Below are 24536 nucleotides of genomic sequence, written 5' to 3' on the forward strand. Positions count from 1 at the left end.
TGCTGTTCTTGTCTTTTTGAAATGTGAAGCCCAACTGGACCTGAGAAGAAGATAAACTGTAAAACATCAGCTCAAAGCACTCTGGAATAAATATATAATATATTCATATCTGCTGAATATATCGACTAACACATGTGCATGTATATTTTGCTTTAAGGTCCCACATGTGAACACGTCCCCATCGGCTCTTATCAATCAAACCTTCAGTCAAACCTGAGGAGGAAGTTTATGTGTGTGCAGGAAGGCTGCGATGAGAAGGCAGACGAGCAACGACTGGACGACGTCTACACACACAGCTGTACGTCACCACCGGTGGCGACATACATATCATTGCTCAGCACGAGGTCACTCAGATTGACATGGTTGGGAACCCTTCAGACACAGAACAACCCATTAGTCCCAGTGACCTGTTTACACCTCCAGCTGGGAAATATAAACCCATAAGAACTGTTCTGACCAACGGAAATGCAGGAATTGGCAAAACCTTTCTAATCCGCAAGTTTGTGTTGGACTGGGCAGAACAACGAGCCAATCAAGACGTGCATCTCATATTGCCGTTCACCTTTCGCCAGCTGAACCTGTTGAGGGGGACACGCCTATCCTTGGCTGAACTCACTCATAAGTGCATCCAAGAGTCCAGGGCCATTCAAATAGAGGCTCTTAACAGCATCTTTACAGCTCTGCAGTCCTCAGGAGACGCCAATTTTGACAATTGTAAATTCAAGCTTCTGTTTATCTTGGATGGGCTGGATGAGAGCCGACTAGAAATGGACACCAGAACCAATGAATTCCAGGAGGCGGATATAGATGTGAAGGCACCGTGCTCGGTGGAGGTCCTGCTCACAAACCTCATTAACAGAAGTCTTCTCCCCTCCGCTCGACTCTGGATAACCACGAGGCCCGCGGCAGCCAATCAGATCCATCCGGATTTTGTGGACATGAGGACAGAGGTGCGAGGGTTTACTGACGTGCAGAAGGAAGAGTACTTTAGGAGGAAGTTCAAGGACGAGGAGCAGGCGTGCAGCATCATCTCTCACATCAAGGCATCTCAAAGCCTCCATATCATGTGTCACATCCCAATCTTCTGCTGGGTCACTGCAAAGGTTTTTAAGAATGTGTTGAAGATGCAAGAAGAGCTGCCCAAGACTCTCACAGCGATGTACATCTCCTTCCTGGTTGTTCAGTCCACACCGAAAAACAAGAGAGGAGACGGGAAAGCTCCACAATGGAGTCCAGAGAGCTGTGAGATGATTCCAATTCTGGCAAAGCTGGCATTTGAACAACTGCAGAAAGGCAATGTGATCTTCTACGAGTCCGATCTAAGAGACTGTGGCATCACCGTCAGGTCGGCTGAGGCCTACTCAGGAGTGTTCACGCAGATGTTCAGAAGGGAGCGAGGACTGTTCAAGGAGGAGGTGTTCTGCTTTGTCCATCTGAGTGTTCAGGAGTTTCTCGCTGCTCTTCATGTACATTTGACATTCACCAATTTTGGCACCAACATACTGTCAGAAAACATAACCTTATTACGTTATTTACGCTCTAAACTGCCCAACATCAAAATCAAACAAACTGTTTTTTACCAGTGTGCGGTGGACGAGGCCTTGCAAAATGAAAAAGGACACCTGGACCTGTTCCTGCGGTTCCTTTTGGGTCTTTCTCTGCCGACCAATCAGGCTCTTCTACGAGGTCTAATTAACGGTGAAGGCAGCTCAGAGCCCAATCAGGAAATCATGGCTACATCAAGGAGAAGATTGGAGAGAATCTGTCCTCAGAGAGAATCATCAACCTGTTCCACTGTCTGAACGAGCTGAACGATAGTTCACTGGTCCAGGAGGTTCAACAGAACCTCAGATCCGGAAGATTGACAACAGAAAGTCTCTCCTCTGCTCAGTGGTCAGCTCTTGGCTTCATATTACTGTCCTCAGGACAAGACCTGGAGATGTTTGACCTGAAGAAATACTCTGCTTCAGAGTGGGTTCTTCTGAGACTGCTGCCAGTGGTCACAGCCTGCACAAAAGCCATGTAAGTGTCTGCAGGTGTTCTGCAGGTGTCTGCAGGGGTCTGCAGGTGTCTGCAGGTGTCTGCAGGTGTCTACAGGTGTTCTGCAGGTGTCTGCAGGTGTTCTGCAGGTGTTCTGCAGGTGGTCTGCAGGTGTCTGCAGGTGTCTGCAGGTGTCTGCAGGTGTCTGCAGGTGTTTGCGGGTGTTCTGCAGGTGTCTGCAGGTGTCGCAGGTGTTCTGCAGGTGTGGTGCAGGTGTTCTGCAGGTATCTGCAGTGTCTGCAGGTGTCTGCAGGTGTCTGCAGGTGTTCTGCAGGTGTTCTGCAGGTGTTCTGCAGGTGTTCTGCAGGGTTCTGCAGTTATCTGCAGGTGTCTGCAGGTGTCTGCAGGTGTTCAGCAACACGCATCACATCTGGCAGCGTTTTAGGCAGTCGCAGTAGTTACTCCAAGAACTGATTTCATTCCGTATCATTGCACCTTCCGTCCTCATAAAGGTCAACTAAAGAAATAAGCCTGCGTCCCTGATTGTGCAGGAGAGAACCAGAAGGATTTCCTGCTTTCTTCTTCTTTTCTTTTTTCAGGTTGAGTCACTGCAATCTGAGGGAGAGGAGTTGTGAAGCTCTGTCCCCCGTCCTCAGCGCCTCCTCCTCTAGTCTGCTAGAGCTGGACCTGAGTGACAATGACCTGAGGGATTCAGGGCTGAACAAGCTCTCTGTTGGTCTGAAGAGTCCAAACTGCCGGCTGGAGATCCTCAGGTTAGTGCTCCTTATCAGCATCATCAGTTTTTCTAAATGGCAGCTTGAAATGTTGGTTATCTTCCAAAAAGAGGAAATATCTTTACCAAAAATGCCGACCAGCCGACCACTGTTCACTCCCACAGCTTTTAAAATGACTTAGTCTGGTTCTGGTTCTGTGCTTCGCTCCCCAGTCAGGTCCAGGCCCCGACACATGACCCAGAACTTTGCATAAATGAGCTGTTAATTAGTGAGCAGTGTGTGTGTGTGTGTGTGTGTGGTGTGTGTGTGTGTGTGTGTGTGTGTGTGTGTGTGTGTGGTGGATGTGCTTGCATGCAGGTTATCGGGCTGTCTCATCACAGCAGAAGGATGTTCTTCTCTGGCCTCAGCGTTGAGGTCCAACCCAACCCATCTAAAAGAACTGGACCTGAGCTTCAACCATCCTGGAGATGTTGGAACGAAGCAGCTCTCTGCTGTTCTGGAGGATCCAGAGTTGAGCCTGGAGGTTCTCAGGTAGATGCAAACACCCTCCCTAAAATGAAGACCTGACTATTTATTGATGAGCGATGTACATCGACTTCCTGGTTGTTCAGTCCACACTGAAAAACAGAGAGAGGAGACGGGAAAGCTCCACAATGGAGTCCAGAGAGCTGTGAGATGATTCCAATTCTGGCAAAGCTGCCATTTGAACAACTGCAGAAAGGCAACGTGATCTTCTACGAGTCCGATCTAAGAGTCTGTGGCATCACCGTCAGGTCGGCTGTGGCCTACTCAGGAGTGTTCACGCAGATGTTCAGAAGGGAGCGAGGACTGTTCAAGGAGGAGGTGTTCTGCTTTGTCCATCTGAGTGTTCAGGAGTTTCTCGCTGCTCTTCATGCACATTTGAAATTCACCAATTCTGGCACCAACATACTGTCAGAAATAATAACCTTATTACGTTATTTACGCTCTAAACTGTTCAACATCAAAATCAAACAGGCTGATTATTACCAGTGTGCGGTGGAGGAGGCCTTGCAAAATGAAAAAGGACACCTGGACCTGTTCCTGCGGTTCCTTTTGGGTCTTTCTCTGCCGACCAATCAGGCTCTTCTACGAGGTCTAATTTACGGTGAAGGCAGCTCAGAGCCCAATCAGGAAATCATTGGCTACATCAAGGAGAAGATTGGAGAGAATCTGTCCTCAGAGAGAATCATCAACCTGTTCCACTGTCTGAACGAGCTGAACGATAGTTCACTGGTCCAGGAGGTTCAACAGAACCTCAGATCCGGAAGATTGACAACAGAAAGTCTCTCCTCTGCTCAGTGGTCAGCTCTTGGCTTCATATTACTGTCCTCAGGACAAGATCTGGAGATGTTTGACCTGAAGAAATACTCTGCTTCAGAGTGGGTTCTTCTGAGGCTGCTGCCAGTGGTCAGAGCCTGCAGAAAAGCCCTGTAAGTGTTCTGCAGGTCTGCAGGTGTTTGCAGGTGTTCTGCAGGTGTTTGCAGGTGTCTACAGGTGTTCTGCAGGTGTCTGCAGGTGTTCTGCAGGTGTCTGCAGGTGTCTGCAGGTGTCTACAGGTGTTCTGCAGGTGTTCTGCAGGTGTTCTGCAGGTGTTCTGCAGGTTTTCTGTAGGTGTCTGCAGGTGTCTGCAGGTGTTCTGCAGGTGTCTGCAGGTGTCTGCGGGTGTTCTGCAGGTGTCTGCGGTGTTTCTGCAGGTGTTCTACAGGTGTTCTGCAGGTGTCTGCAGGTGTTCTGCAGGTGTCTGCAGGTGTTCTGCAGGTGTTCTACAGGTGTTCTGCTGTTCTGTCTGCAGGTGTTCTGCGGGTGTTTTCTGTTTCTGCGGGTGTCTGCAGGTGTTCTGCAGGTGTTCTACAGGTGTTCTGCGGGTGTCTGCAGGTGTTCTGCAGGTGTTCTGCAGGTGTCTGCTGGTGTTCTGCAGGTGTTCTGCAGGTGTCTGCAGGTGTTCTGCAGGTGTCTGCAGGTGTCTGCAGGTGTTCTGCAGGTGTTCTGCAGGTGATCTGCATGTGTCTGCAAGTGTTCTGCAGGTGTTCTCCAGGTGTCTGCAGGTGTCTGCAGGTGTCTGCAGGTGTTCTGCAGTGTCTGCAGGTGTCTTTAGGTGTCTGCAGGTGTCTGCAGGTGTCAGGTGTTCTGCAGGTGTCTGCAGGTGTCAGGTGTTCTGCAGGTGTCTGCAGGTGTTCTGCAGGTGTCTGCAGGTGTCTGCAGGTGTCTGCAGGTGTTCAGCAACACGCATCACATCTGGCAGCGTCTTAGGCAGTCGCAGTAGTTACTCCAAGAACTGATTTCATTCCGTATCATTGCACCTTCCGTCCTCATAAAGGTCAACTAAAGAAATAAGCCTGCGTCCCTGATTGTGCAGGAGAGAACCAGAAGGATTTCCTGCTTTCTTCTTCTATTCTTTTTTCAGGTTGAGTCACTGCAATCTGAGGGAGAGGAGTTGTGAAGCTCTGTCCCCCGTCCTCAGCGCCTCCTCCTCTAGTCTGCTAGAGCTGGACCTGAGGGACAATAAGCTGAGGGATTCAGGGCTGAACGAGCTCTCTGTTGGTCTGAAGAGTCCAAACTGCCGGCTGGAGATCCTCAGGTTAGTGCTCCTTATCAGCATCATCAGTTTTTCTAAATGGCAAGCTTGAAATTTTGGTTATCTTCCAAAAAGAGGAAATATCTTTACCAAAAATGCCGACCAGCCGACCACTGTTCACTCCCACAGCTTTTAAAATGACTTAGTCTGGTTCTGGTTCCTGTGCTTCGCTCCCCGTCAGGTCCAGGCCCCGACCACGACCCAGAACTTTGCATAAACTAGCTGTTAATTAGTGAGCAATGTGTGTGTGTGTGTGTGTGTGGTGTGTGTGTGTGTGTGTGTGTGGTGTGTGTATTTCACTGTCTGAACGAGCTGAACGATAGTTCACTGGTCCAGGAGGTTCAACAGAACCTCAGATCCTGAAGATTGACAACAGAAAGTCTCTCCTCTGCTCAGTGTTCTTTAGGTGTCTGCAGGTGTTCTGCAGGTGTGCACGTGTTTTGCAGGTGTCTGTAGGTGTCTGTAGGTGTCTGTAGGTGTCTGCAGGTGTCAGCTGGTGTTCTGCAGGTGTCTGTAGGTGTCTGCAGGTGTCCGCTGGGTTTGCAGGTGTCTGCAGGTGTTCTGCAGGTGTCTGTAGGTGTCTGCAGGTGTCTGTAGGTGTCTGCAGGTGTCTGCAGTGTCTGCAGGTGTGTGCAGGTGTCTGCAGGTGTCTGCAGGTGTTCTGCAGGTGTCTGCAGGTGTGTGCAGGTGTCTGCAGGTTCTCCAGGTGTGTGCAGGTGTCTGCAGGTGTTCTGCAGGTGTCTGCAGTGTGTGCAGGTGTCTGCAGGTGTCTGCAGGGTCTGCAGGTGTTCTGCAGGTGTCTGCAGGTGTTCTGCAGGTGTCTGCAGGTGTCTGCAGGTGTCTGCAGGTGTCTGCTGGTGTCTGCAGGTGTCTGCAGGTGTCTGCAGGTGTCTGCAGGTGTCTGTAGGTGTCTGCAGGTGTTCAGCAACACGCATCACATCTGGCAGCGTTTTAGGGAGTCGCATAGTTACTCCAAGAACTGATTTCATTCCGTATCATTGCACCTTCCGTCCTCATAAGGTCAACTAAAGAAATAAGCCTGCGTCCCTGATTGTGCAGGAGAGAACCAGAAGGATTTCCTGCTTTCTTCTTCTTTTCTTTTTTCAGGTTGAGTGAGTGCAATCTGACGGAGAGGAGTTGTGAAGCTCTGTCCCCCGTCCTCAGCGCCTCCTCCTCTAGTCTGCTAGAGCTGGACCTGAGTGACAATGACCTGAGGGATTCAGGGCTGAACAAGCTCTCTGTTGGTCTGAAGAGTCCAAACTGCCGGCTGGAGATCCTCAGGTTAGTGCTCCTTATCAGCATCATCAGTTTTCTAAATGGCAGCTTGAAATTTTGTTTATCTTCCAAAAAGAGGAAATATCTTTACCAAAAATGCCGACCGGCCGACCACTGTTCACTCCCACAGCTTTTAAAATGACTTAGTCTGGTTCTGGTTCCTGTGCTTCGCTCCCCAGTCAGGTCCAGGCCCCGACACAGGACCCAGAACTTTGCATAAATGAGCTGTTAATTAGTGAGCAGTGGTGTGTGTGTGTGTGGTGTGTGTGTGTGTGTGTGTGTGGTGTGTGTGTGTGTGTGTGTGTGTGTGTGTGTGTGTGTGTGGTGGATGTGCTTGCATGCAGGTTATCGGGCTGTCTCATCACAGCAGAAGGATGTTCTTCTCTGGCCTCAGCGTTGAGGTCCAACCCAACCCATCTAAAAGAACTGGACCTGAGCTTCAACCATCCTGGAGATGTTGGAACGAAGCAGCTCTCTGCTGTTCTGGAGGATCCAGAGTTGAGCCTGGAGGTTCTCAGGTAGATGCAAACACCCTCCCTAAAATGAAGACCTGATACTATTTATTGATGAGCGATGTACATCTCTTCCTGGTTGTTCAGTTCAAACACACATGAGGAAAATAGATACTGCTCCACAGATGATTGAATGCTCCATGTGAGACCTGGACAAGAGCTGCTGGCAAAGCTGCATTTGAACAACTGCAGAAAGGCAATGTGATCTTCTACGAGTCCGATCTAAGAGACTGTGGCATCACCGTCAGGTCGGCTGAGGCCTACTCAGGAGTGTTCACGCAGATGTTCAGAAGGGAGCGAGGACTGTTCAAGGAGGAGGTGTTCTGCTTTGTCCATCTGAGTGTTCAGGAGTTTCTCGCTGCTCTTCATGCACATTTGAAATTCACCAATTCTGGCACCAACATACTGTCAGAAAAAACAACCTTATTACGTTATTTACGCTCTAAACTGCCCAACACCAAAATCAAACAGGCTGATTTTTACCAGTGTGCGGTGGACGAGGCCTTGCAAAATGAAAAAGGACACCTGGACCTGTTCCTGCGGTTCCTTTTGGGTCTTTCTCTGCCGACCAATCAGGCTCTTCTACGAGGTCTAATTAACGGTGAAGGCAGCTCAGAGCCCAATCAGGAAATCATTGGCTACATCAAGAGGAAGATTGGAGAGAATCTGTCCTCAGAGAGAATCATCAACCTGTTCCACTGTCTGAACGAGCTGAACGATAGTTCACTGGTCCAGGAGGTTCAACAAAACCTCAGATCCGGAAGATTGACAACAGAAAGTCTCTCCCCTGCTCAGTGGTCAGCTCTTGGCTTCATATTACTGTCCTCAGGACAAGACCTGGAGATGTTTGACCTGAAGAAATACTCTGCTTCAGAGTGGGTTCTTCTGAGGCTGCTGCCAGTGGTCAGAGCCTGCAGAAAAGCCCTGTAAGTGTTCTGCAGGTGTCTGCAGGTGTTCTGCAGGTGTTCTGCAGGTGTTCTGCAGGTGTTCTGCAGGTGTTTGCAGGTGTCTACAGGTGTTCTGCAGGTGTCTGCAGGTGTTCTGCAGGTGTTCTGCAGGTGTCTGCAGGTGTTCTGCAGGTGTTCTGCAGGTGTTCTGCAGGTGTTTGCAGGTGTCTACAGGTGTTCTGCAGGTGTCTGCAGGTGTTCTGCAGGTGTCTGCAGGTGTTCTGCAGGTGTTCTGCAGGTGTCTGCAGGTGTCTGCAGGTGTCTACAGGTGTTCTGCAGATGTCTGCAGGTGTTCTGCAGGTGTCTGCAGGTGTTCTGCAGGTGTCTGCAGGTGTTCTGCAGGTGTTCTGCAGGTGTCTGTAGGTGTCTGCAGGTGTTCTGCAGGTGTTCTGCAGGTGTCTGCAGGTGTTCTGCAGGTGTCTGCAGGTGTCTGTCTGTAGGTATGTTGTGCAGGTGTCTGCAGGTGTCTGCAGGTGTCTGCAGGTGTTCTGCAGGTGTCTGCAGGTGTTCTGCAGGTGTTCTGCAGGTGTTCTGCAGGTGTCTGTAGGTGTCTGCAGGTGTTCTGCAGGTGTCTGTAGGTGTCTGCAGGTGTTCTGCAGGGTCTGCAGGTGTTCTGCAGGTGTTCTGCAGGTGTTCTGCAGGTGTCTGCAGTGTCTGCAGGTGTCTGCAGGTGTTTGCAGGTGTTCTGCAGGTGTCTGCAGGTGTTCTGCAGGTGTTCTGCAGGTGTCTGCAGGTGTTCTGCAGGGTTCTGCAGGTGTCTGTAGGTGTCTGCAGTGTCTGCAGGTGTCTGTAGGTGTCTGCAGGTGTCTGCAGGTGTTCTGCAGTTGTTCTGCAGGTGTCTGCAGGTGTTCTGCAGTTGTTCTGCAGGTGTGTCTGTAGGTGTCTGCAGGTGTTCTGCAGGTGTCTGCAGGTGTTCTGCAGGTGTTCTGCAGGTGTTGTAGGTGTCTGCAGGTGTTCTGCAGGTGTTCTGCAGGTGTCTGCAGGTGTTCTGCAGGTGTCTGCAGGTGTCTGCAGGTGTCTGCAGGTGTCTGCAGGTGTTCTGCAGGTGTTCTGCAGGTGTTCTGCAGGTGTCTGTAGGTGTCTGCAGGTGTTCTGCAGGTGTCTGTAGGTGTCTGCAGGTGTTCTGCAGGTGTCTGCAGGTGTTCTGCAGGTGTTCTGCAGGTGTTCTGCAGGTGTCTGCAGGTGTCTGCAGGTGTCTGCAGGTGTTCTCTGCAGGTGTTCTGCAGGTGTCTGCAGGTGTCTGCAGGTGTTCTGCAGGTGTTCTGCAGGTGTCTGCAGGTGTTCTGCAGGTGTCTGCAGGTGTCTGTAGGTGTCTGCAGGTGTCTGCAGGTGTCTGTAGGTGTCTGCAGGTGTCTGCAGGTGTTCTGCAGTTGTTCTGCAGGTGTCTGCAGGTGTTCTGCAGTTGTTCTGCAGGTGTCTGTAGGTGTCTGCAGGTGTTCTGCAGGTGTCTGCAGGTGTTCTGCAGGTGTTCTGCAGGTGTCTGTAGGTGTCTGCAGGTGTTCTGCAGGTGTTCTGCAGGTGTCTGCAGGTGTTCTGCAGGTGTCTGCAGGTGTCTGCAGGTGTCTGCAGGTGTCTGCAGGTGTTCTGCAGGTGTCTGCAGGTGTTCTGCAGGTGTTCTACAGGTGTCTGTAGGTGTCTGCAGGTGTTCTGCAGGTGTCTGCAGGTGTTCTGCAGGTGTTCTGCAGGTGTTCTGCAGGTGTTCTGCAGGTGTCTGCAGGTGTCTGCAGGTGTCTGCAGGTGTTCTGCAGGTGTTCTGCAGGTGTCTGCAGGTGTCTGCAGGTGTTCTGCAGGTGTCTGTAGGTGTCTGCAGGTGTTCTGCAGGTGTCTGCAGGTGTTCTGCAGGTGTTCTGCAGGTGTTCTGCAGGTGTCTGCAGGTGTCCTGCAGGTGTCTGCAGGTGTCTGCAGGTGTTCTGCAGGTGTTCTGCAGGTGTCTGCAGGTGTCTGCAGGTGTTCTGCAGGTTTCTGCAGGTGTCTGCAGGTGTTCTGCAGGTGTCTGCAGGTGTCTGTAGGTGTCTGCAGGTGTGTCTGCAGGTGTTCTGCAGTTGTTCTGCAGGTGTCTGCAGGTGTTCTGCAGTTGTTCTGCAGGTGTCTGTAGGTGTCTGCAGTGTTCTGCAGGTGTCTGCAGGTGTCTGCAGGTGTTCTCAGGTGTCTGCAGGTGTCTGCAGGTGTCTGCAGGTGTTCTGCAGGTGTCTTCAGGTGTCTGCAGGTGTCCTGCAGGTGTCTGCAGGTGTTCTGCAGGTGTTCTGCAGGTGTCTGTAGGTGTCTGCAGGTGTTCTGCAGGTGTCTGCAGGTGTTCTGCAGGTGTTCTGCAGGTGTTCTGCAGGTGTCTGCAGGTGTCTGCAGGTGTCTGCAGGTGTCTGCAGGTGTTCTGCAGGTGTTCTGCAGGTGTCTGCAGGTGTCTGCAGGTGTTCTGCAGGTGTCTGTAGGTGTCTGCAGGTGTTCTGCAGGTGTCTGCAGGTGTTCTGCAGGTGTTCTGCAGGTGTCTGCAGGTGTCTGCAGGTGTCTGCAGTGTTCTGCAGGTGTTCTGCAGGTGTGTCTGCAGGTGTCTGCAGGTGTTCTGCAGGTGTTTCTGCAGGTGTTCTGCAGGTGTCTGCAGGTGTTCTGCAGGTGTCTGCAGGGTTCTGCAGGTGTCTGCAGGTGTTCTGCAGGTGTTCTGCAGGTGTTCTGCAGGTGTCTGCAGGTGTCTGCAGGTGTCTGCAGGTGTCTGCAGGTGTCTGCAGGTGTCTGCAGGTGTGTCTGCAGGTGTGTCTGCAGGTGTTCTGCAGGTGTGTTCTGCAGGTGTCTGCAGGTGTTCTGCAGGTGTCTGCAGGTGTCTGCAGGGTTCTGCAGGTGTCTGCAGGTGTTCTGCAGGTGTCTGCAGGTTTCTGCAGGTGTCTGCAGGTGTCTGCAGGTGTTCTGCAGGTGTCTGCAGGTGTTCTGCAGGTGTTCTGCAGGTGTCTGTAGGTGTCTGCAGGTGTTCTGCAGGTGTCTGCAGGTGTTCTGCAGGTGTTCTGCAGGTGTTCTGCAGGTGTTCTGCAGGTGTCTGCAGGTGTCTGCAGGTGTCTGCAGGTGTTCTGCAGGTGTTCTGCAGGTGTCTGCAGGTGTCTGCAGGTGTTCTGCAGGTGTCTGTAGGTGTCTGCAGGTGTTCTGCAGGTGTCTGCAGGTGTTCTGCAGGTGTTCTGCAGGTGTTCTGCAGGTGTCTGCAGGTGTCTGCAGGTGTCTGCAGGTGTTCTGCAGGTGTTCTGCAGGTGTCTGCAGGTGTCTGCAGGTGTTCTGCAGGTGTTCTGCAGGTGTCTGCAGGTGTTCTGCAGGTGTCTGCAGGTGTCTGTAGGTGTCTGCAGGTGTCTGCAGGTGTTCTGCAGTTGTTCTGCAGGTGTCTGCAGGTGTTCTGCAGTTGTTCTGCAGGTGTCTGTAGGTGTCTGCAGGTGTTCTGCAGGTGTCTGCAGGTGTTCTGCAGGTGTTCTGCAGGTGTCTGCAGGTGTCTGCAGGTGTCTGCAGGTGTTCTGCAGGTGTCTTCAGGTGTCTGCAGGTGTCTGCAGGTGTCTGCAGGTGTCTGCAGGTGTTCTGCAGGTGTTCTGCAGGTGTCTGCAGGTGTCTACAGGTGTCTGCAGGTGTCTGCAGGTGTCTGCAGGTGTTCTGCAGGTGTTCTGCAGGTGTCTGCAGGTTTCTGCAGGTGTTCTGCAGGTGTTCTGCAGGTGTCTGCAGGTGTTCTGCAGGTGTCTGCAGGTGTCTGTAGGTGTCTGCAGGTGTCTGCAGGTGTTCTGCAGTTGTTCTGCAGGTGTCTGCAGGTGTTCTGCAGTTGTTCTGCAGGTGTCTGCAGGTGTCTGCAGGTGTTCTGCAGGTGTCTGCAGGTGTTCTGCAGGTGTTCTGCAGGTGTTCTGCAGGTGTCTGCAGGTGTCTGCAGGTGTCTGCAGGTGTTCTGCAGGTGTCTTCAGGTGTCTACAGGTGTCTGCAGGTGTCTGCAGGTGTTCTGCAGGTGTCTGCAGGTGTTCTGCAGGTGTTCTGCAGGTGTCTGCAGGTGTCTGCAGGTGTCTGCAGGTGTTCTGCAGGTGTCTTCAGGTGTCTACAGGTGTCTGTAGGTGTCTGCAGGTGTTCTGCAGTGTTCTGCAACACGCATCACATCTGGCAGCGTTTTAGGCAGTCGCAGTAGTTACTCCAAGAACTGATTTCATTCCGTATCATTGCACCTTCCGTCCTCATAAAGGTCAACTAAAGAAATAAGCCTGCGTCCCTGATTGTGCAGGAGAGAACCAGAAGGATTTCCTGCTTTCTTCTTCTATTCTTTTGTCAGGTTGAGTCACTGCAATCTGAGGGAGAGGAGTTGTGAAGCTCTGTCCCCCGTCCTCAGCGCCTCCTCCTCTAGTCTGCTAGAGCTGGACCTGAGTAACAATGAGCTGAGGGATTCAGGGCTGAACAAGCTCTCTGTTGGTCTGAAGAGTCCAAACTGCCGGCTGGAGATCCTCAGGTTAGTGCTCCTTATCAGCATCATCAGTTTTTCTAAATGGCAGCTTGAAATTTTGGTTATCTTCCAAAAAGAGGAAATATCTTTACCAAAATGCCGACCAGCCGACCACTGTTCACTCCCACAGCTTTTAAAATGACTTAGTCTGGTTCTGGTTCCTGTGCTTCGCTCCCCAGTCAGGTCCAGGCCCCGACACACGACCCAGAACTTTGCATAAATGAGCTGTTAATTAGTGAGCAGTGTGTGGTGTGGTGTGTGTGTGTGTGTGTGTGTGTGTGTGTGTGTGTGTGTGTGTGGTGGATGTGCTTGCATGCAGGTTATCGGGCTGTCTCATCACAGCAGAAGGATGTTCTTCTCTGGCCTCAGCGTTGAGGTCCAACCCAACCCATCTAAAAGAACTGGACCTGAGCTTCAACCATCCTGGAGATGATGGAACGAAGCAGCTCTCTTCTGTTCTGGAGGATCCAGAGTTGAGCCTGGAGGTTCTCAGGTAGATGCAAACACCCTCCCTAAAATGAAGACCTGATACTATTTATTGATGAGCATGGAGACCTTCCAGACGTTCGCTGGTTCAAGCAGCACATTGTGAGATCTGAACCTCTGAGCAGAGAGATGTGATGCTTTCTGGACCTTCAGGGTACGAGAACCCACATAAGGGAGAATAAAAGGGTCACGTCAGAGATACAAAAAGATCAGGTGATGCCAGCACAACCATCTGGGCTGCAGCCACTGCCTGTGAGGGAATCCTTAGAGAGAAATAGGCAAAGTTCTCCTCCATGACGTTGGCATATGGAGAGATGTCACAAATCCAGCTCTGAGGTTCACAAACCGAATCAAGAGCAAACCGGTTCAGGCAGACCCAAAGTCAGGGACGAACAGTGTAGAGCTCAAGGTTGAGGTGGCATCTGTTTAACCTCTGTCCTGCCTTGGATTTCATTTCCTCTGTGTCTTCTCCCAATCCAGACTGGACCATTGTGGGAAAGAGAGACTTAAGAGTGGTCTGAAGAAGTGTAAGTGATCAACTTGATGCGTCAGCACGTCACGCTCTGAAAAAAGCAGCAGTTAGTGGACTCAGTTGTGTTTCATGAGCTGGTTCCTGGTTCCTCCTCTCTCCCTTTAGATCACTGTGAGCTCAGCGTGGACACCAACACCGTCCACAGGTTAATCCAAGTGTCCAACAACAGGGTGATGAGGACAGTGGCCGAGGACCAACCATATCCAGCCCATCCAGAGAGGTTTCAGGACTGTCTCCAGCTGCTGTGTAGCAACAGCCTAACTGGTCGCTGTTACTGGGAGGTGGAGTGGACAGGACGGGTTTGGATTTCTGTGGCATACAAAAAGATCCAGAGACATGGAAGCAGTCCCCAAAGCCGGTTTGGAGAGAATCAGCAGTCTTGGAGCCTTGAGTGTTCTGACAGAGGTTACTATGTCCTCCACGATAACAAAAGTGTACACCTCCCCACTTCTCATCCACTGATCCTCAGAGAGTCGCCGTCTATGTGAACTACCCCGCTGGCACTGTGACCTTCTACAGATTCACCACCGACACCCCGGTCCCCCTCTATACCTTCAAAACCACATTCACTGAACCGCTGTTCCCCGGCTTTGGCTTTGGTTCATGGTCTGGGTTCTTGCCCGGTTCCTCGGTGCATTTGTGTTCGACCGCAGGAGAATCTTCCGTCTGAAGAAACGCGAGGGTTGAGCTCACGGCCTGAATATGAGTTCTAGACCTGCTGGATGTTCATCATGAAGGTCCCGTCTGTCCAACCAACCTCATCTTTCCTATTGCTGATTCCACAGGTTGTCAGGAGAGAGCAACGTGATCCTAGGAAAACTGGCTGTTTTTCTACACTCTTTGTCCTTTATTTTTAATTTTCCTGTGAGATTAAACCTCTTTTTCCAAAGCGACTCAGCCAAGTTGGCCTCATCCTTCATGATCACCACGAGAACTCACAGATGTAAACAGTAACATAGATCCCAAGAGGAGACAGAGAGCTTAGAACGGAGAAGAGACAAAATTAACATCCAACATCAGAAAAGCAATGTCAGTTCTCACTCAGATACATTTTTAAGGGTCTTGAATTGTCCAAGCGTGAACTATGGGGTGTTTAGAATGTTATTCCACAGCCAGCTAAATAATCATAGAGCTCTGGAAAGGCTGCCATCTAGTGGAGCAAATGTTGTAGGCACCATATAACACAACTGTGATCATCAGTATAAATCTGTATTCTAAAAAACAAGCATCTTCAGAGTCGCCCTTGACTTAAAAATAATCTCATGGTGAATCACAATACAAGAGGAAACAGCATCTGCATGTTGTCAAGAGGACATTTCTGATATTCCAATATTTATGTTTTTAACTGTCGTGCTGATCACGGCCATGCTGGGGGGGTGGGTGAAGGTCTAGAACAGCATCGGACTCGTGACTAAAGACGACACAAAAGCAGTCCGGGATGTTTGACCACAATTCCAATGAAGCAGGAATCAGAAATAAACTGGATCACAGTGGGATTGTGGAGCACGTCTGAGATGTTCAGCCATCGTAGCTCTGGTGCAGTAAAGATGAAGTATTCTACATATACGGCTGAATATATAGTTAGAACTAAATGCATCAGTGAGGCCTTCCTTCCTCTCACAGCATCATTAACAGCTTCACAGGCTGAAACAGGCCATTGATATTTAGACTATTGATCAACGGCTGCTCCTATTAGGAGAATCAATAGAAAAATCAGGTCGTCAACTCTGTGCCGCTCCGCCCCCATGGCGAGGGCGTCCGCGGTCGGCAGCCTCCACCCGTCTCAACGGGGGGGGTGAAGGTCTAGAACAGCACTGGACTCGTGACTAAAGACACACAAAAGCAGTCCGGGATGTCTCCACCCCCCTCCCTCCCTCCCTCCTTCCTTCCTCCCCTTCCGAAGGAGAAGTCCCTCCCTTCCTCCTCCCTCCTCCTCCCCCCCTCCTTCCTCTCCCTCTCCCTCCTTCCCTCCCTCCCTCCCTCCGAGAACTCCCTCGACCCTCCCGCCCCCTTCCTCCCTCCGGCTCCCTCCCTCCAGACCTCCTCTCTCTCTCCCTCCTCCTCTCTCTCCCTCCTCCTTCCTCTCCCTCCCTCTCCCTCCTCCTTCCTCTCCACTCTCCCTCCCTCCCTCCCTCCTTCCTCTCCCTTCCTCTCCCTCTCCCTCCCTCCTTCCTCTCCCTCCCGCCTCCCTTCTCTCCCTCCCTCCCTCCCTCCCGCCTCCTCCTCCCCCTCCTTCCTCTCCCTTCCTCCCTCCTTCCTCCCTTCCCTGTCCTCCCTCCCTCCTTCCTCTCCTCCCCCCTCTCCCTCCTCCCTCCTCTCCCTCCCTCCTTCCTCTCCCTTCCTCCCTCCTTCCTCTCCCTTCCTCTCCCTCTCCCCCTCTCCCTCCCTTCCTCCTGTCCCTCCCTCTCCCCCCTGTCCCTCCCTTCCTTCCTCTCTCCCTCTCCCTCCCTCCCTCCCTCCCTTTCTCTCCCTCCCTCCCCCCTGTCCCTGTCCCAGTTGGACCAGTCTGTTATCAGTGGTGTTGCCACTGGTCAGTCTGAAGCCAGTAACAGGAGTCTCATCAGGAAATGGTGTCCAACCTTCACCAACTCAGTACGTCTGAACTATTTCAGCCTCTCACAATAAACGGTGAAAATCCTGACTGTCGTCTCTGTGTTGCTCAGACCTTGATGGACGGACCATTCCGGGTCCAGAGAGCTGCACGTCTCCGTCTCCCTGCTGGGTTGACAGCAACGACACTGTCCCCACAGCCAGCCTCTCTGGAACACACAAACTTCAGAAATGTATAGATCTGCATGCATCTATACGTCACGGAGAGCTGAACGCTGCAGTAACGACCTGAAATCACGCGTGCAGGTCGGCACCTCCTGGTGGCCGTCGGTGTGATCCTGCTGGCTCTGTCTCTGCTGGTGCTCTGCTCCGGCCTCGTCCTCATCGTCAAGCTGCTCGGCTCCATGCTGAAGGGGCAGGTGGCCCCATGGTCAAGCAGATCCTCAACACCGGTTAGCAGCAGCACCGTGTTGCTAGAAGCGTGTGTTGCTCCTGTGGATGTTGAGGGGTTGCCTGTGCTGGCAGGTTTCCCTTTTCCCTTTGGCTGGGTCACAGGTTACGTTGCCATCTTGGTCGGAGCGGGAATGACGATCATTGTGCAGAGCAGTTCGGTTTTCACGTCGGCCATCACTCCACTTGTTGGTTAGATCGTTACTCATCATTCTAAACGTGCATAAATGCCACCTAGATACTCTGCTTTTATTCAGAGGTTGAATGGAACACAAGATGGAGGCACACGTGCACACATTGCCCCATGTGCTAATACTAAAGATAACTTCTTATTCACATATGTTTTGTGTTTACTTGAGGAATTGGTGTGATCAGCATTGAAAGAGCGTTGGGTTCAAATATCGGCACCACCACCGCGTCTGTGCTGGCGGCTATGGCTAGTCCTGGAGACAGACGGGCTAATGCTCTGCAGGTCAGGCTCTCACACAACAGCAGCCACTAACTATAAATCTAAATATATATATATATGAACAGATGACAACGACATCAAGGACCTGCTGTCAGCTGAAATCACATAATTCAGTATGAAACTTTACCTGCATTTACAGGAACAACAGGGTTTCTATTACAGGAGGATGCGACTCACAACATCTTTCAATCATCAACTCACAACATCTTTCAATCATCTCTTTAGATTTCCCTTGTCCACTTCCTGTTCAACATTTCCGGCATCCTGCTGTGGTATCCAGTCCCCTGCACCCGCATTCCCATCAGACTGGCCAAAGGCCTGGGCAACGTCACCGCATCCCACCGCTGGTTTGCTGTGGTCTACATCGTCCTTGCTTCTTCCTTCTGCCGCTCGTTGTCTTCAGCCTGTCTTTGGCTGGACGTTCAGTGCTGGTGGGTGTGGGAGCACCTCTGCTCACCATGCTGCTCATCATCCTGCTCATAAACATCCTTCAGAAGAGGAAGCCAGTGTTTCTGCCGCCTGGATTACGATCCTGGAGCTTCCTGCCCCTTTGGGCCCGCTCCCTGGATCCCTGGGACAGAGTAGTTGAGGTGTTCACAGCCATGTGTTGTTGCTGGTGCAAATGTTGCCACCTTGCTGCTGCGGTGGAGCAGGAACGCCCAGAACAAAGAGCTGCAGAGAGAGAGCAGCAAGAAAGGCAACAGCGAGGTGGACATGAGCCCTGCGATGTGGGCAGGGACGCAGGGGGAAATGAGACAGAGATAGAGGAGAGAGTCTGACAATGACACCACTGTGAATGTTGCGAGGCGTCAAAATCATAACAAAGTGGAGTTTGTGTAAAAATGATTTGGGCTGTTGATGGTTAGACAAACAGATTTAGTGATGTCAAACATCACTACTACATTAGCATAGTAGCATATTCAGCATGAGTGAGATAGCATGTTAGCATTAATCAGAAAACACATGATGCCTTAAGAGGTTTCAGGGATTAAGCTAAAGGATAAATGCATTTGATCTCAATGGTCGTAGTGGCACTGAGGAGATTTGCCTAGTGTTAAACGCATCGTTTAAAGATGTAAATAATGTTGTAATTTAAAATGTTCGCTGTGAAAGCAGCTGAATGTACATATGACTAATTATGTCACATTAAACAAACCCCCCAACAATGTTTTTCTCCTCCATAAACCTCGTCAGCAGCATTTTTACTGTAAGAACTCCCAGAATTCTGCATGTTCTCTGAGGTCTCAGCACTGTTGCATGTGTCCGGGCCACGTGCACAGGAAATGAGATGGAATATCAATAAGTCATTATTGAGAGCTCTTAGCAGCAACTAGCCAGATCAGCTGGTGCTCACGCTGCTGCGTGCGTGTATGGAAATACCATCCCCTCTTGAAAACAAATGAATGAAAATTAGCTCCAAAACATTCTCATCTAAACAATTATTGAAGACAATTATTCAAGGCCATAAAAGCTTTTCAGTTCTTTTTTTTTAATCTCCGAGATTCAGCTGATGAACTTTCCCAGTTTTAGACCTTGACCTCCAGTAAACCCGATGACCTCTGCTGACTCGTGCACGATGTGACACAGCAGCAGCAGCAGCATGAAAGGCCATGAAAGGTTGTTAACGTGGTTGCTAACGAGTCGCTGCAGCGCCACGCTAACCTCTGCAGAACTGGACATTAGCTCGTAATTAGTCAACGATGCAACACTACTAACTGATGGTTTACTGGTAAATCAGCAGAGGAAACGATTACACACGAAAAATAATTTATTACCTTCAACCCAGAGGCACTTTGTGGTTACAGAACTGGCAGATAACTGTTGTACACACACTAGACACTAGAGTAGAACTACAATACTTCTAATAACTCACCACTACGCTGGACTATGAGTGAAAGTAACATATAAAACATCCATATAATACATACAATACATTTGCTCTGGTAGCACCATTGACTTTATACTGCAGAGATTAAGAATAATTTACTCTTCTGTTGGCTGCGACATCGTTCGTGAGCTTCGGTTCCCTCGTCTCCACTCCACTCAGAACCACCGGAGCTGCTCACTTGTGCCTAAACGTAATCATCTCACAAGCACAGGGTCATTTTTTGATGATTTGTGTCCCGGTCCCTCAGATGGATCCAAGGGTGATATTCTGTTGTTCTGTTAGTAACCGGCAGAGAAAAGAGAACCCACGAAGGAGCGGTGAAGGCGGAGCGGTCCACCTAGAAGGGTGGGGGGCCGTAGTAGGCAGCGTATGCAGCAACGATGCCGGCCGTGTCTGCCATTTCGTCACAGGCGATATTTAACTCGCACACCTCCCTGAGGCTGAATGGGTGGACGCAGACAGAGCGATGCTGTGATGTCGACACCATAAGGTAGCAAAAATGTGCATTCAAACACATCCTCGGTTTACCTCTCCAGCTGTTGAGGGGTAGGTTCTCCTGGAGCCCTTCTTCTCCTCAGGAGAACAGCAGCCAGGTCTCTCTTCATCACCACCTGAGGTGCTGTTGGGACAAAGATCCAGCGTCATTCATCTGCATTAGAAACAAGCTTCTGGAGGAGAAATGTCTTCAAATCTGCCCATTTAAAAGGCTGTGTACCCTCAGTGCTGGCAGATTCTGATGAAGATGAGGAGGATGAAGAAGAAGAAGAGTCAGAAGCAGACTCGGAAGACTCGGAGGACTCGGAGGACTCGGAAGATTCCGAAGCTTCAGAAGATTCAGAGGATGAGGATGAATCGGAGTTGGACTCAGAAGAGGAGGATGAGTTGGAGTCAGATTCAGAGGACGAGGACGAGTCGGACTCCGAGTCTGAATCAGAGGCTGAGGAGGAGGAATCGACCGCCGCAGCTTCGGTGGGAGAAGCTTCATCAACTGTGTCGGCTTCAGGGTCCACGATGACCTCTGGCTCAACAGCTGCAGACGACAGGTCATAAAACATTAACAGGCTGACAGACAGACTGACAGACAGACAGGCAGGCAGGCAGACAGACAGACAGGCAGACAGACAGACAGGCAGGCAGGCAGACAGACAGGCAGACAGACAGACAGTCCTTACCCCCCATGGACCAGCACACCGACACAAAAGCACAGATGCAGAGGAGAGTCAGGGTCTTCATGATGCTGCTCACGTGGGGGCTCTGTAGACCAACTCAGTCTTCTCGGATGTCCTGGATGTTTGTTCTGTTCCTTTGCCTCACATTGGGCTTCATTATATATGGTTTTCCACCTCCTTGGTCTGACCAGACCCCCACGGACAGATCAGCCTCTGATTGGCCGACGTATCAAATGTCAATACTTCCGCTCCTGGTTGTCATGAAAACTCCCATAAACACCCACACATCCCTGGCAGGAGTGTAAAACTCTCCTTCAGCCATACCCAGACAGCCACAAACCATCCCTGGCATCCGTGCTCGTGCCGTGTACGTGCAGGCTGGAAACCATGTATGAGCTGATGTAAGTGTGTAGCGTCTGTATGTAAGTCGTCACACGTGATTAATGTTGTCCCACTGCAGGGCGACGCAGAGCTCTAATGCAGCGACGCAGAGCTCTAATGCAGCGGCGCAGCTCTAATGCAGCGACACAGCTCTAATGCACCGATGCAGAGCTCTAATGCAGCAACGCAGCTCTAATGCAGCGGCGCAGAGCTCTAATGCCGCTGCGCAGAGCTCTAATGCAGCGGCGCAGAGCTCTAATGCAGCGGCGCAGAGCTCTAATGCAGCGATGCAGAGCTCTAATGCAGCGACACAGCTCTAATGCAGTGACGCAGAGCTCTAATGCAGCGACGCAGAGCTCTAATGCAGCGACGCAGAGCTCTAATGCAGTGACACAGCTCTAAAGCACCGATGCAGAGCTCTAATGCAGCGATGCAGAGCTCTAATGCAGCGACGCAGAGCTCTAATGCAGCAACGCAGAGCTCTAATGCAGCAACGCAGAGCTCTAATGCAGCGACGCAGAGCTCTAATGCAGCGACGCAGAGCTCTAATGCAGCGACACAGCTCTAATGCAGCGATGCAGAGCTCTAATGCAGCGACGCAGAGCTCTAATGCAGCGACGCAGAGCTCTAATGCAGCGACGCAGAGCTCTAATGCAGTGACACAGCTCTAATGCACCGATGCAGAGCTCTAATGCAGCGACGCAGCTCTAAAGCACCAATGCAGAGCTCTAATGCAGCGACGCAGAGCTCTAATGCAGCGACGCAGCACTCTAATGCAGCGACGCAGAGCTCTAATGCAGCGACGCAGCGCTCTAATGCAGCGACGCAGAGCTCTAATGCAGCGACGCAGAGCTCTAATGCAGCGACGCAGCGCTCTAATGCAGCGACGCAGAGCTCTAATGCAGCGACGCAGAGCTCTAATGCAGCGACGCAGAGCTCTAATGCAGCGACTCAGCGCTCTAATGCAGCGACGCAGAGCTCTAATGCAGCTCTAATGCAGTGACGCAGAGCTCTAATGCAGCGACGCAGAGCTCTAATGCAGCGATGCAGAGCTCTAATGCAGCGACACAGAGCTCTAATGCAGCAACGCAGAGCTCTAATGCAGCTCTAATGCAGCGACACAGAGCTCTAATGCAGCGATGCAGAGCTCTAATGCAGCGACTCAGCGCTCTAATGCAGCGACGCAGAGCTCTAATGCAGCGACGCAGAGCTCTAATGCAGCAACGCAGAGCTCTAATGCAGCGACGCAGAGCTCTAATGCAGCAACGCAGAGCTCTAATGCAGCGACACAGCTCTAATGCAGCGATGCAGAGCTCTAATGCAGCGACGCAGAGCTCTAATGCAGCGACGCAGAGCTCTAATGCAGCGACGCAGAGCTTTAATGCAGCGACACAGCTCTAATGCACCGATGCAGAGCTCTAATGCAGCGACGCAGCTCTAAAGCACCAATGCAGAGCTCTAATGCAGCGACGCAGAGCTCTAATGCAGCGGCGCAGAGCTCTAATGCAGCGACGCAGCACTCTAATGCAGCGACGCAGAGCTCTAATGCAGCGACGCAGCGCTCTAATGCAGCGACGCAGAGCTCTAATGCAGCGACGCAGAGCTCTAATGCGGCGACGCAGCGCTCTAATGCAGTGACGCAGAGCTCTAATGCAGCGACGCAGAGCTCTAATGCAGCTCTAATGCAGCAACGCAGAGCTCTAATGCAGCGACGCAGCGCTCTAATGCAGCGACTCAGCGCTCTAATGCAGCGACGCAGAGCTCTAATGCAGCTCTAATGCAGTGACGCAGAGCTCTAATGCAGCGACGCAGAGCTCTAATGCAGCGATGCAGAGCTCTAATGCAGTGACACAGAGCTCTAATGCAGCGACGCAGAGCTCTAATGCAGCTCTAATGCAGCGACACAGAGCTCTAATGCAGCGATGCAGAGCTCTAATGCAGCGATGCAGAGCTCTAATGCAGCGATGCAGAGCTCTAATGAGCGTTGGGCTCTAATGCACGCGGGAAGTGAATTACTGAAAGGACATCTTAAAATAGTCTCCGTCTCTCCCTCTGGGCTTTGGGCTGAACTGAGCAGCACTTTTCCTCATGCTTTCTTCAACAAAAAACAAAATAATCCAACAATTTCCCCGTCAGTCATGGAAGGTTATGCTGAAGGATTTTAGACTTGTTTACTGATCCCGCACACCTTCTCGATCCTGTTGCCCCGCCAGGACAACCACACCACAAACGGGGAATAAATGAGAAAGGGAAAAACCCCCAAAGGGCCCAAACCAGCGGCGTCCCAGATTTCTGTAACTCGCCCCTGGATGTGATGGGGGGATAATGAGCGGGATCCGCTGCAGGCTCACCTCTTTAGCAGGAAGCCTGTTGTGCTCTGGCGATGCCCCAACTGTGATCTCCTTCCCCCACAAACCTCAAACTGAACACAGGCTACTAATCGAGTGACACGGAGCAGCAGCCGGCCGCATCGTGCCTCAGAGTTTAATTAGAGTGTTGCAGAGTCCCACTGTGACCACAGCCAGGCGCTATTTACAGATCCATCTCGGTTCACACTCCCGGCCAAATCCAGACCGGACCGGAGTTCTCCTGCACTCGCCACTTTATTTCAGTTTAAGCAAACGATGTATACAACTAAATATAGGCAAAGCCCGACGCGTTAGAATGCACGCTGGGCTGGATGCCGTGTTTTGTTTAGCTTTAGCTGCGGTTTACGGTTAAAAAATGTATCAGGGTGCTGAAAACATGAGAAAAAACAGTCTGCAAGTCTGCAACAGAGGCGAGTATTTAAAGGTTCATTTGTTGAGCGCTCAGTGTTGCTGCAGCCTGACCTCGATGTCCCCAGCTTCCAGGGCCAGCTTTATTTCTGGTGTCTGGGATTTGACCATGTAATTTCAATGTCTGGAGCATTTTTGTGAATGTGTTTCGATGCCTGAGGGACACAAAGGGAGGAAACAATTGCCACATCCCTCTGTGACCTCCAGGACGCTCGGAGCAGGATTCATCTGTTTGTTGGGGCATCCTGGTATCCTCAATCACTGTTTAGTGATCTTGATCTGGCTTCTATTGAGACCGTGAAAAGCACAACCGTGCACAGCGAGGAGATAGCGTGCATGATTCCAATCGAGGCTGGAGAGGCGCCTACATTCACCTGGACAGAACCAAACGACCAATTCTGCTGATGTCGGCCTCGCTTCTTTCTTGAGGGACTTTAGAAAGATCACGGTCGATCCTTGATCTTCAGTCCTGGTCGTGAGGAGACTCTGAGGACTGTGGTGTTTAGGATCCAGTTTAACTTCCTCTTCCTGTTTGCTTCCAGAACATGTAGGAATTGGATGGATCCAGGTTCCCCTGTACCCTTGAAAGCTTCACCACATCGATGGCTGCAACAGGACGCCAGAGCATCATGGATCAGCCGCCTCATGGCTCCGGATGGTCCTGAGTGCCGCGTATGGAGACGGGACAGGTTGGCCTCGAGTCTCTGAGCTTGTTTTAAACCTACATACATCGTGTTGGCATCAGCAAAGTTGAGGCTGCAGCTCCGTAGTGGACTAAAGCATAAATATAAAGAACAGCTCATACTTTTGACTCCACTCAGCCATGAATCACGGCACCGTTGTGGAGAAACCAAAAACTGGGGTATTTCTGACAATTCATATTTAATTTAATGTCTCGCTGTCACCCGCGGACCTCCATCAGTGCTTTATGTAACAGTGTCTCTCTCTCACACACACACACACACACACACACACACACACAGCATTCTCTTGCCAGGCTTTCCCAGTTATGCTGGGTGCGAGCGAGACGACACCTCTAATTACAATAATCTCAGTCTGAAATTCTGACCGGGGAGTTTTGGAGTTTTTCAGAATAGTGCGTCTGTGTGTGTCGTGTTTGCAGCAAGATGCCCATTATGAGCAGCACTTCTGTGACGCGCGTCAAGAGGTTGGAGTTTAAGTGATGATGCCCCCCCCCCGTTCACTTCCTGTCTTCCTCTGACTGGTGGTTTGTAAACCAGCCTGGCTCACCTTTCACTGGCACACCGAGACAACATAGTGGGGGCTCCGTGCACACGTTCACATGCAAAGTGTTGGGTGTAACTGGTGTTGGACAGAGAGCAACATACAGG

General features: G+C 51.2%; 2 protein-coding genes and 1 pseudogene across 2 annotated transcripts; 2 read left to right on the top strand and 1 right to left on the bottom strand.

Moving 5' to 3' along the window:
- Positions 1 to 297: 297 nt before the first annotated feature.
- Positions 298 to 14356, top strand: LOC130527723 (NACHT, LRR and PYD domains-containing protein 3-like). Its single transcript, XM_057036436.1, has 7 exons — positions 298 to 1707; positions 3847 to 4165; positions 6418 to 6591; positions 12315 to 12488; positions 12802 to 12975; positions 13449 to 13495; positions 13606 to 14356. Exons 1-7 carry the CDS (start codon positions 360 to 362, stop codon positions 13986 to 13988), a joined length of 2619 nt encoding a protein of 872 aa, XP_056892416.1. The 5' UTR covers positions 298 to 359; the 3' UTR covers positions 13989 to 14356.
- A 1622-nt stretch (positions 14357 to 15978) lies between these two features.
- On the top strand, positions 15979 to 18135 carry LOC130527789 (sodium-dependent phosphate transport protein 2B-like; annotated as a pseudogene).
- Positions 18136 to 18719: 584 nt separating this feature from the next.
- On the bottom strand, positions 18720 to 20472 carry LOC130527722 (osteocalcin 2-like). Its single transcript, XM_057036435.1, has 4 exons — positions 20030 to 20472; positions 19573 to 19887; positions 19386 to 19476; positions 18720 to 19297 (listed from the first exon to the last, which is right to left on the bottom strand). The coding sequence occupies exons 1-4, from the start codon at positions 20088 to 20090 to the stop codon at positions 19195 to 19197; spliced, it is 570 nt and encodes a 189-aa protein (XP_056892415.1). The 5' UTR covers positions 20091 to 20472; the 3' UTR covers positions 18720 to 19194.
- Between the last annotated feature and the right edge of the window lie 4064 nt (positions 20473 to 24536).

The sequence above is a fragment of the Takifugu flavidus genome, chromosome 6, assembly GCF_003711565.1.
Source record: "Takifugu flavidus isolate HTHZ2018 chromosome 6, ASM371156v2, whole genome shotgun sequence".
Taxonomy (NCBI): domain Eukaryota; kingdom Metazoa; phylum Chordata; class Actinopteri; order Tetraodontiformes; family Tetraodontidae; genus Takifugu; species Takifugu flavidus.